We start from the raw sequence: 12698 nt of genomic DNA, 5'->3' as shown, positions 1-12698 counted from the left end.
AAGAAACTGTGCCTAATTTGAACTCCAAGTTTTTCTCATTTTCCCTTACTCAGGTCTGAGACATTATGTCAAACAGTTTGCATGTTTACTTAGTATGATATTTTTTCTTCCAAGTTTTTACAACTACACTATTGATGTTTAATTACACTTACGAGTTTATGTAAAGACAAGGGCCATCTAATATTCTCATTCATACATTCAATTACAATTTGAAATTGCAGAAATCCGAGAGATAGACCAACTTATATTATTAAATTCAGATTACCATCTTCTAGATCATTGCCATTAGTTTCCAGAAATATAAAGGAATCAATCTTAACAATTTCTGACCTGATGCACTGGTTGCAGCAAGATCGACCATCAAATATAATCTTTTATGATTCCCACGTTCTTCTTGCTTCTCCTTGCTGAGCCTCACAACTTCAGAAGACTCCAAGCCAATAGTCACAGCTCCAGGAAATAAGATACATTTATCAACAAATTCTCACGTTAGCATGCACAGAATCGAATAGTCTCTAATCGACCCCATGTAGGATATCTCTGCAAGGAAATACACTCAAAACTGGGTTCGAAATGCTGAGGAAAGCCTGCGTTTGAGTTTTGGAGACCTCCGGTAGAAAAGTGAGTGTAGAATGTTAATGGCACGACACACGGAATCACAATGATAATCTTCCCACAAATCCTCATGCTGGGAAAGACAGGCATATCACCCCTGTATAATCACCCTTCAATGCCAATCATGAATGCAATTAAACCCAACCTTCCTTAGTTGCCTTTACAAGCTAGTAAAGACTATGCCGAACTTACAACCCATCTAATGAAATTTAATGAATAATAGTGGAAATCATGCTTATGCTATAGAAGCCTATTGTGATGTCTTCACACATTGGCCCATTGCAAATGGGGACCCCCAGTTTTTTTTGCTTAGATTAGGTGTCTTAGTTTTCTTAGTTTCTTTAGTCATTAACCTTTGCTAATGAGTAAGAGATGTCAGGTTGAGGTCTCGTTGTAAAATTGCTTGAGGTTGTAAGAAGTTGTCAAAAATCTCAATATGTTGCAGATCAACTTAGATTGATAGGAAGTCCCTTGCAGATCAACCTAGGTTGGTAAGAAGGTGAAATTACTTAAATAAATGCTAACATCCAATGATGAGAAAGAGATTGCGAATCAATCTAAGTTGACAATGAAAAGTGACGAAGAGCACTTTAAGAAGCATTTCGACTTTAACAAGTATTGAACCTCCTGCACACCAACTTAAGTTGGAGAGAAGTAAACAAGTACTACAATGTTGCCTGCACATCAACTTAGGTTGGTCGGAAACTAAATGCCTATTCAAACTTAACTCTCAATGATGAGAAGGATACTCAAGATCAACCTCAAGGGATAGGAAGTCGATCTTCCTTAGAAGAGAAATAAATGTTAGAGGAAAAGAGATGGATTTGCATTTAAATCAAGAGAATTTCAAGAGGTAAAGATAAGTTGATTCTTTAAGAAGGTGAAAAATGAAAATCTTAAGTTGCAAGGATGAAGGTTGAAAATTGTCAAATATCAAAATCGAACCTCCAAGGTGTAAGTTGGTAAAATTGTCTAAGTATAAAACATGGGCATCATCTTAAGTTGGTAAGAAGGGTGAGACTTCTAAGTTGCAGTGATGAAGGTTGGAAACCATCCAGTATCAAAGTCGAACTTCCAAGGATGTGGGTTGGTGAATTATTAAGAAGATGCAAATTAATCCAAGATTGTGGGAAAAAGCATCCAAGAAAGTAAGATCAAGATGAAACGTCTACACTTGGACGGTTGAGTAAGGCGAATTTAAGATATCAATAGGTTAGACAGATACAAGTTGGATGAGATGAAGTTTGCTGGAAAATAAAGAAGGATGAATTCGCTAAGCAAAGACAGATCAAATCGACCCCTAACAAAAGTGCAAAGATGAAACTTTCAAGTTGCAAGGGTGGAGGTTGGAAATACTTAAGTATCAAGGTCAAACCTCTAAAGATGTAGGTTGGCGTCAATCTAACCTCCAAAGAAGCAAGTTAGAAAATGATAAAGCAAATTCGAACCTGGACAGCTGGAGGTTAAAATCATTAAGTTTCAAAATTTGAACCTCTAAGGAAGTGAGTCGGACAAATAATAAATAGTAAGACGAATTTGAGGAAGAGCCAAACTAAGATGGCTGGGAGTTGACACAAAATTGGAAAATGTTAAGAAAGGTGATTTGGATTTTAATTTCAACAATTTTAAATTTACTTGCTAAAGTCGGCCCTCTAAAGAAGTTGAAAAAATGCAATTTATTAAGTAACAAAACATTTTTGTTTAAGTCGGCTTCGTGAAACTTTGAAAAGATGCGACTATGGTAAGTTGAAGCATATAAAGGTGTGGAAGTGCATGCTCATTCCTTCATATTCACAATCAGATTCACAATCATAACCTGCAGGAGTAGAGGTTAAAATCTAATCGAACTTGTTTCAAGTTTGGGTAGATGAAGTTGAAAGCATTATAGAAATTGCTTCAAGAAATATTATCGACTTTTCCTAAGAACTAGCCAACCTCAATCCAATCAGCTTTGAATCTGTATCAAAAAAGTACTCAGCGAATTTACCTTAAGAACTGAAAATCAGAGAACTGATCAAATACCATGAAATCTACCTTAAAGAGGATACAGCTGGAAAGAGGGATCTTCAAACATCAACTCGAGGAAGGAAGAATCAAAGGGGCTGGTCAAAGACCAAAGCCCAAAGGGTTTTAACTCTGATTTTCTGAGAGTAATCAGACTTTTTAGAGTCACAAAAATCAGGTTTTGTAATGCAAATTAAATGAACTATCATGCTATTTTCCAGAATTTAACATAGATAATTCTATTTTTGATCTGAAAGCATTTGTATTCACAAAAGGAAATCAGAACATAGAAGTATTATTAGAATTAAGCTTTAAAATATTCTTTAAACCTTCTAACTTCTAGCTTCGTACATGAACATGTCAGGGGAAGATACACAAGGCAACTTGAAGAAGGCGAACTGGCATCATAGAGGAAGGTTGAAAATCTTAGAGATAGAGAGTATCACAACATCAACACATTTGAGTTAAGGAGATCCACACATTGAGGTCTAGCTCAACGTTCCGAGGGAAGGACATGCTTCACATTTCAACATCAAGGTCATCAACATGATAGAAGATACCTCAAAGATGCATGAAGAAGATACACGTCACATGGTTTCCAAAGGATCAAAGTCTACTTTTCAAGACAACAACATGTTCCAAATCCAAGGCAAGGAATTTCAAGATCAAAAAAATGTTAAGGAAGGAAGTACTTCATGATTCGAAGGTTGAAATTGTGAATGCATCACAAGGAGGAAAAATTCCAAGTTAAGAGTGAAGAAGAATGAACATGATCAAGGAATGGAGATAGTTTCAGAAGGGGTTGATGTGGCATCCTATTCGCATTCAAGCCAATCAAGTTGCTTCCACATCAGCAAGTCCAAGTTCAATGAACCTGATTCATCTCATGGTGGAGCAAGTGACACATGGCGCCTCATCAAATAATATTTTATGTACCTAACCTATTCTCTCATTGGTTAGAAATCAAGATGGACATGTGTCCAATTCATTGTAATGATCTTATTGGCCAGAAGGAAGTTTGTTGTAACAAATCCTAGTTGAGGTTTTATTGTAAAATCTCTGCCATTGATCTCAAATTGATCTGAGCCTTAGAATTGTAAGGAGCACTCTATATAAGGCTCAAATCTCTCATTTGAAAAGGGTTAATAATAACAAGAATAGTTCAAGAATAAGAAGAATAGAATAGAAGATAGAGTAGAGGTTAGATTAGGAGAAAGCAAAGATTGTTGCCAAAATCTTGTTGTAAAGAGCATATGATTTCATTGAAGCTATGGTGAATTGATGTGTCATTTCAACAAGTTGCATGGTCTCTACTTCTCAATCCATTTTTATGTTGATTAGATGAATGGAAGATCTTTGTGCATGATCAATGGTGGAATTCACATATCCATACCACTAACAATTTGCTGATTGTAAGTTTGCCTTGTGTGGTCAACTGGAATCCTTAAACGAGCTTAACTTCAATTGTTGTTCACACTTTGATATGCATTGCCTTGATGGTATCCTTGTTGATAGTGACTTGAACATCATGTGCTTACCTTAGGAGATCGCACTAAGCTTTGTGGATTTGTTCCTTTGCATGTCAAAACAAGCCTTAGTTGAGTTTCTCCAAAGATTGTCCACCGTTCCTACGTTCTTAGGAGTAGTGTAGACTTCTTAAACCCTATCCTTTTGCCATTTTATTTTCCAAGCAAGTAGTTAGAATCTAAGTTCCAACAACATCTAAACATTCAAGCATTCAAGTATTCAATGGAAGTCCCCTTGGATTACCAACAATCACATAAACCAATTGAGCTTATCCACGAGTCAAGAGCTAACAGTAGAAACCTTGGAGTTGTCTCATTTGATCGCGAAGCATAGTATTTGAGAGACTTTATTCAAGAGAGGATAAGATACCTTGGTATTTTATTTTGTGATCGATTGTGCTAAAAAACACACCAACAAAGCCATTGTTCAACAACAATGATTGTGTAGCTATGGTTGCATGCTCATAATTTCTCAAAGAAAATTGAAAGTAGATTGTTTTGATTCACACTTTGTATAAGCAAAATTTCTTTATTTACATTGTGGCTTTGGAAGTTTAAATATTTCCTTCATGAAATTGTGTAGTGCCCACTCGTCCAAAACTTCTTGTCGATATAGATTTATTGTTCTTTGATTTAGCTAGGAGTTAGCATCCACAGATATATTTTTTTCTTCAAATCTTTGTTTACATTGAAATATTAATCTCTACTTTAGCCAATAGGAAAAGATCACTTATCCTTAGTAGCTATCCTCCTTTAAATCTCAAAACCTTGCTACAAGTATTGAATATTGACAATCTATTGGTTGCATCTACAGAAAAACATAGTTAATTAGATATTTAAATTTATGGAAAAAACCCCCTTATTAAATCTTGTACAATGTGAAAAATTGTAAATTTTGTTAGTAGCTTAGGGTTTTAGGTTTAATTAGGTCTCAAGGAGCCTCCCCTTATAATTTGAAGAATGGTACTTCTACTACCATACACACTATTCTAGTCTGAGTTGTCCTAAAATGGACAAATTGAAACACTAACATGCACCAAATTTTTCCAAGATAGAGAAAAACAAGAGTTTTGGGGAAGGATGTACAAACCTTCCCATGGTCCCTATAATCAGTTTCTTTTACCAAATTTACGTCACTACTAAAGCTTGTATCTCATTAGCAATGTGTTTGTCACTCATTTATCACTCATCCTAGTAGACCAAACTCTAGTTTCCTTGAAATATGAGGATCCCTCTAGTCCAAATCTAAGTTTACAAACTTCAAATGAACTACCATATTCATTGGGAGTATTTTATGATGCCAAATTTGTTCTTTAGATTCTCGAATTGAAGAACATTTCATATTCAAATGCTTCCCTAATATGAGATTTAGGGCAATTCTCTCTTCAACAACTAACATCACTGCATCAAAACTTGTGTAACCAATATATGTTTAGGTCTTTTCTTATGGGAGATGATTGGTAGTTAACCTACATTGACAATTTTGTAAATTCATGATGCAAGAGCATCCCTAGTTCTTGACAATCTTGCATCAACCAAAAACATTTTAGTTTTAGTTTGTTTCTTGTTTTGTAGTTTCAGTATTTCTTTAAGCATTTCATTTTGTTTGCTCACCGGATGTTGCAAAGCTGGATTTGGTTCGTGGACATGTTCATCAATCTTATCCTTGGGCCGTGGGACATTTGGATCTTTTTCTGACAAGTTATCGCTTCTAGAATATGGGACAGTTTTCTTTCCTGTGTATCGGAGCCGCTTGGACCTATTTTCTATTGGTGATTCTTGCAGATCTTTCTCATAGCTTGTGGAGTTTAATTTTGTTGTTTACAACGTTCCTTGGTTCATGGCCGACCTTCCTCTTGGGTCCGCACTTCATTGTATGTTGCTTCCAGAGGGATTCCTTGGTGGAGGCCGACCTTATGTTCTACACGTTTCATTTTTTTTCATTCTTCAGTGTTTGTTCCTTCTTGGGCCAACGTGGATCATCCTGGAGCTTGTATTTCATATAAATCATTGTATTTGTGCTTCTAGAATCAATCAAGAAAGAATATATCGAAGATAGAAGAATAATCATAAGACTTAGAGATCCGGAGTTGGCTGGCATTCTTACTTGAGCCTAGATACTGTGTAGTTAGGCCTATGAGCCGAATCTGTGAGCCCGCATGATGCTAGAAGTTTGTAATCAAATTCTATGATATAATAAAGACTGATTTTGCATTGTCTCCATCCCATTGTGTTGTTTGTGTTGTGTTTTATTTGCTGCACGGTCCAAATTGTTCTCTTTGAGGACCCTCCTAACCGTGATTGCACCAATTCAAGTCATTCAAAGTGGGACATGCTATGATAATTAATTTCTACTTTCATCATTCAATCGCCATGAGAAGGGAGAGAACACCTCAACAACAATTTAAGCTCAATTGGTAGGTCATAAGGCATCTCAAATCCAGTGGTTCCGTTGACCCAACACTCAACACTAGGTTTTTGGAAACCTCAAAGCATAGAGGAGCTTTTGGGTGAAACAGTAGTCACATCCTTAAAATATCTTTTCCTCTTTTCACCCTTCTTCATTATCCCTTCAATTATTTTGGGCAGGTTGGCCTTAGCTAACCTAAGATTTTTATTTTAGATGCAAATTCCTTTATTTTTCGTGTATTTGGTGAGAGGTAAATTGGCACTCCCAATTTCCTTTTTATATGGAATTATTGCACTCTCATGGGCTAATTTTAGCCTTCAGTTGACATTATTAGGTAAATCAAACAAACATAATATAAATCCAAACTCCTTCATGGTTGACTGCAAATTCAGAATTCCACAAACTCTCTAAACATTTAAATTGGAAATTAAAAGAAAAAAGTTCCTTTTAATTGAGAAAAATATCTGAAAAAGGAATTGAACTACCTTCACAGTATCAAAAACTAATTTTGCATTACAGTATATGAGTTCTTGACCAGAAAGTGCCATGTCTCCTTTAGTATACATATTGAGTTCCCGGACAATATCAGGCAGAAGTCCTAGTGCATGTGCTATGTGCTCCATCACTGTTTCAATCATGACTGCTGTCTCAACAAATACTGCATGACCAATGGATGGATTGGATTAGTACAATAATGGAAGAGCTAAATTATAAACAAAAAGGAAACATTCATACATAACTCAAATCTAAGCAACCAATAAATAAAAACTTTCACCTAGTTATTGAAACCCCATCAATTTAAATGCCAATTCAATCATGTGATAAATTTATGATATGGAATCATAACTCAGAAGCAAAAGAAAATGGTCAAGTACCCGGTCCTCTCATGTAGGTACATGCAGGCAAGTTAGTCTTGGCTATTTTTCCTTCAATTCTCCAGTTGGCAATGTTATATACCCCATCAATAAATAGTGGGATTGAACTCAAATCTGGATACTCAAAATCAAAGTGGGCTCCCTATGATGAAACATACAAAAAATGGAAGTTATGCTTCAAATAGTATCAAATGAAATTGATCTACTCGATTACTACATGCTATAATAGAAAATAACTATGGGAACTGTGAAGATATATGGTCCCCAAGACTATTCTCTATGAATCATTTAGCCATGAAGTACAACTCTTAATACGTGCAATTTTCTAGTGAAGAGAGTTGACAGAAAAATGCCTAGAATAAAACAAACCTGGTTATTGAACACTTCCATCTGAATTGCTGAAATTTTTCCATTTTTCTGAGAAGCAACTTTATACTTGCACAAGTATGGACTTCGACCACCAACAAGCTACATGTGCCAGCATTAGGGGCATTTTACAAATATCTTATAGAATTTTAGAAAATATAAACGAAATGGGTGATATATTAAGTACAATAAACAGTTTAAAGGCATGGCTGAATAGAGAAAAATAAAGTTTGATAATAGTTATCAGGTATAAACATTACCACTAGAGATTATAAAAACACCCTCTCATAATAGACTATTAGTGGCTTTAGTATGACTACCTTGATTAAATAATGAACTTAAACAATGATTTTAAACTGAAAATTGTACTAAGAAAATATCTTTGTAGTTTATTTAGGTTAAACCTATGTTATACAATAGATTGTAAAAAATGATGTTATTAAACACATATATGCTCAAGGTCTAAAGTTAAACCATAGTTTGCAAACCGGAATACTTGCAAGAAATTTTCTTGGGTGACTTTTTGCTATTTACTTCCTTGGCAAATTGTGGCACTTAACTTGTGTGGGTACCTGTGAGTATTTGACATGTCCAGCACTTAAACTCACTGATATAAAAAAGTGGTTTGGATGCAAGATAAACATTGAAAAACCATTTTATTTTCTTTTCTATAAATCCTCACACCCACACATCTTCCTAACACTCCATTTGTGCATCACTAGAGCATCTTTGTGTGAATTGGAGAGGATTTGAAGTGCAGATTTGAATACTTTCAGGTTTCCAGGTTGATTCTTTTTCCTTATTTTTCTCAAGCATGTAAACTAGCTCTAGCATGTATATATTGGGTTTGTACACATTATAGTAAGTGTTAAGGATAGCAAGTTCCTTAGTTTATTTTAGCCAAAACTATATTGATAGATAGCACCAGTTATCATGTTGAAATAGATGGGAAAACAAAGATTGTGAATAAATGGGATGAGGGGTATTTGAGAACTTATGTATAAAGGTGGCAATCAATATGGATCAAATGGCTCATCTTGGGGAACATAGCTAAAATACAAATCACATGTCCATTGGTAACTCTATTCAAGGAATTATGGAAATGATGTACTAACTTTTATGGATTTGGTTATTACGGTCAATAGAGTGCAAAGGGCAAGAGACCTAGTCAAGCAAAGCCAAAAAAATTAAATTCACTTAAGGAGAACCTCTAACAAGCATAAATGTAGAAAAAGGTGTTTGTGATTTCGCATCACATTTAGAGGACTTTTGAGGTGGGCCATGTGGTTTTCTTGAGATCACAAACTTATAGACAGTCTTCACTCAATAGAAGTGGACTTGAGAAGCTCATACCCCACTTTATAGGCCTTACAAGATCACATAGAGGATCAGAGAGGTTGCTTGTGAACTTGAGTTGCCAAAGCATAGTGGGATTCACAACATCTTTCACGCTTCATGCCTCAAAAGGACACTTGGACAACATATCAGTCCTTTAACAAATTTCCATCCTCTAAATGATGAAGACAAGTTGATTTTGGTATTAGAAACCATTATGGATGACAATAAAATATCCCACCTTTACTATGCCCTGTTTTTGCTGGTCTGAATCTTCTAAGTATGTTTTTGAGTGCTTTGGTTTGGTTTTTATGAGTTTTCAATGTGTAGATGTTTTTAGCATGATATGAAGCAACTATAGAAACATTTAACATAAGAAATAACAACAAATATATGGACTGGTATAAAAATCAGAAGTCTTGTATAGTTCTGAACAGCAAGGTTTTCTTATTAAATTCGACAAGTTTCAATAAAATGACATACCGATTGTTGCCTTCAATGTTATGATACATAAAATGCCAATCAACAAGGTATGGATGCTGATTACAAATCTGACTATAAATCTGATTTTTATTGCAGACCTGAAACAAGGATGAGGCTGTCCCAAATGTCTGTCATAGCTCCTTAAATCACCTCCAAAGGTTAGCGCGCTAGGTCTCCAAGCTAAGTGCCCAAACCCTTTGTACAACTTAGCAATGAAATTCTATCAAGCCTTTGTTCAAACAAATCCAAACCTTCCTGAACTGAAGTCTGATATTAATTTTGCCAGGTCTGAAACACAAATCTGAATGATGACAGATGCCAACAATCACATAAAACCCTTTAAAACATGACGTTTACCTCCAAACCCTAGCTACCCAAGTTATTATGAAAAATGTGGCAATTAAACCTCCAAATCTGAAGCAATATGTCTTCCACTTGCAAATAATCTTCAAACCCTAGCTAATATGATTTTCCTTCTTTCAAACCCTAGCTGGTTGAATCTCCAAAATGATGTAAAACCTGCATGTTTGCCACATACAGGTAAACGATTAAATGCAGAAAGTAAATGCACAAAACATAATGGGAATATATTAAAGAACCAGTCCCTGTATTAATTCAACAGTCCATGTAAATCAAGTGCTTATAACATCACACCCAGATACGACCATCATGATCCTACTTCGAAGGAAAGGTATGCAATATATAATACCCGAAAGGGTGCGACCAACTGTCGCGTCCAACTGCCCTTCAGGAAGACTAACTGATTGCCGTAACCCACAATTACCGACGACAACATAAAATAATGATTATTCCCGACAACATCATCCCCCCCAAGAAAAGAATAATACAAAATAGAGATGATGTTCATACACTAAACATAATTAAGGTATAGAAGAAGAAGGGGGCTGAGGGGGCATCCCTGAAGCAGCAAGTGGTAGGGCTGATGATGATGCTGGTGTCAATCGTGCATGCAGATCGTACACCTGCTGTGTCCGTACCTGCAGGTCCCGCTCAACAACCTTTCTATGCTCAATTGAGACTTAACCATCCGGGCAACCTCCAGGAGCTTTCTCTCCTTGGCATCCAACGTCTCTTGCACCTTGACCAGACTAGTGCTCAGGGTCGCCTGCTTTGCCCTTGCATCCTCCAACTCTGCAGCTAACCGTGCCTTCTTGGCTTCCCACGCCGCCTCCCGGCGATCCAAGTCTCTCTGCACGGCCTCAACCTGGGTGGCCAACTCCTCCTGAGCTCTCTCCACGGCCACCCTTGCAGTTAGATGTCCTGCAGACGTGGACTCTATTCGGTGAAGAGTGTAATACCCTTCCTTGAAGGTCTGCTCAATTTGTCTCCCGAGAGACTCCACTCTACTCTCCACTACTAGCGTGCTCACTGCCCACGCGGCCAACATCTCTGCCGTCTCAATTTCTGGCCATCTGCCTCTCTCAAAACAAGCAGCAAATGCCTGCGGACAACCTTCCCGCATAAACTTGAGCAGCTGCTCCAACTCCTGAACGGTGCTGTCAAGGCCCTTCGACTGAAGAGAGGTGATAACCTCCCGCCCTTGAAGGACCTCCTCCTGCAGATAAGTCTATACCAACTCCTGAAAGTAAGTCTACCCTAGGCCCACCATATCTTGGAGGTAAGCCTCCACGTCTACCCGTCCTGGCTGCTTGGTCTCTGTGTGGATCTCTACCCTATCTCGCTGGCTATCCACGTGGACCTCCGCCATCTGCTCTAGTGCCAACTCCCTGCCCTGCACCTCCGTCGAGTGTGTCACATCTCTGGGAGAACCTTCGCTATCTAAGTCCACAACCTCTGCGTCTAAGTCCTCCCGAGGGTCCCTGCGCATGGGGGTAGCCCGTGAGGGAGAAATGGTAGTAACCGGCCTAGGCGACATGGGTGTCATCTCGAACTCCTTGCTCAATCAACTGTCCTCCTCGAGGGGGCATAATATCCCCCCGCCTAGTGTTGCTGCTGTCGTTGTCTGATCGTGCCCCTGCACTTTCCTTGTGGGTATGGATTCACCCACTTCTTCTGATGTAACTATCTCTGTCTTCCCTTCCTCGGTCCCTGATGGCAGCCTCATTACTACCGGCAGCCTTTGCTCCTCGAAGGTCGGGATGGACGCAATGCCACCCGTAGGCTGACTCAAATGCGTTGAGGCGGTCAGCATGGGTGTGGCGAACAAGACTTGGGGTGGGGGTGTGGATGCTGGTATGGCCTCGACTAAGCTTGCCCCACTATCTCTGTCTGAATCACTCAAGGCTTCCGAGGTCTCTTCCCGTCCGCTGTCAAAGTCGTCAGACTCGGACACATCCTGCCTTCGCCTCTTCTGCCCTGCCGTAGGTGTCAGCCTTACATCCATATGTCGCCAATAGAAGATGGGTGGCTCACCTGGTGCCAGTCTACCTACTGGTTTGATGTCGACTTCGTCTTCCGGCAGCTGGGAACGCATGGCCTCCAGGAACAACCCAATGGCATAGTGCGGCATGTAGAAGGTGAGGTGATGTAGAGTCATGAACTCATACATCCTATCAGCAAGTACTGTAGCCTAGTCGTACTATACCCCATTCATAAGTCCATTCATCAAAATAATCTAAGGTAGGGCGATATCCGATGCACGGCTGGACCTGGTAAGTCGGCTCTTCACAACATCCATGATGCAGCGCCAAGGCCCTTCGGCTACAAATGAACTTTTCATTCCCCTATTTTTTGTGGCGTTGGTCACAGAGGCATGTTCAGCCGGTGTAAGGTTGCGGGAAACAATCTTCACCCAGTGTTCCTTCATGTCCTTATTCATTTTCTTAGCTTTCAACTCCACTTTCTTCCCATTGTGGCCTGGTATGCCAAATACCCTTGTAAAGTCAATTGCTGTGAAGGAAACCCTTAGCCTATGGTTGTCGTAGTCAAACGTGCTCGTTCTGGAGGTAGCGTCAAATAGGTTGACCATCATTCGCAGTGGTACCTTGAATTTCTTTATGGGAAAAACAAGCATCTAGATAGCCCTGTGAACTCCTGCTCGCTGTAAATTCTTTTTCACCTCGTGATCTGCAGCAGTCTCCTACCACCACTTGCGGCACTCGG

The 12698-nt window shown here is 38.5% G+C and overlaps 1 protein-coding gene across 1 annotated transcript in view; it reads right to left on the bottom strand.

The window, feature by feature from the left end:
• The window catches only part of LOC131079441 (uncharacterized), a 408813-nt gene that overhangs the window by 31512 nt on the left and 364603 nt on the right, over nucleotides 1-12698 (bottom strand). The window contains exons 16-18 of the mRNA XM_058017395.2: nucleotides 7800-7898; nucleotides 7431-7572; nucleotides 7041-7213 (exon numbers count right to left, since the gene is read on the bottom strand). Of these exons, the coding sequence (XP_057873378.2) occupies nucleotides 7041-7213; nucleotides 7431-7572; nucleotides 7800-7898 (414 nt within the window). The remainder of the gene's footprint in view (nucleotides 1-7040; nucleotides 7214-7430; nucleotides 7573-7799; nucleotides 7899-12698) is intronic.

The sequence above is a fragment of the Cryptomeria japonica genome, chromosome 8 (assembly GCF_030272615.1).
Source record: "Cryptomeria japonica chromosome 8, Sugi_1.0, whole genome shotgun sequence".
Lineage (NCBI taxonomy): Eukaryota > Viridiplantae > Streptophyta > Pinopsida > Cupressales > Cupressaceae > Cryptomeria > Cryptomeria japonica.
The sequence above is the reverse complement of the archived record's forward strand: the minus strand, read 5'-3'. Positions and strand labels throughout refer to the sequence as shown.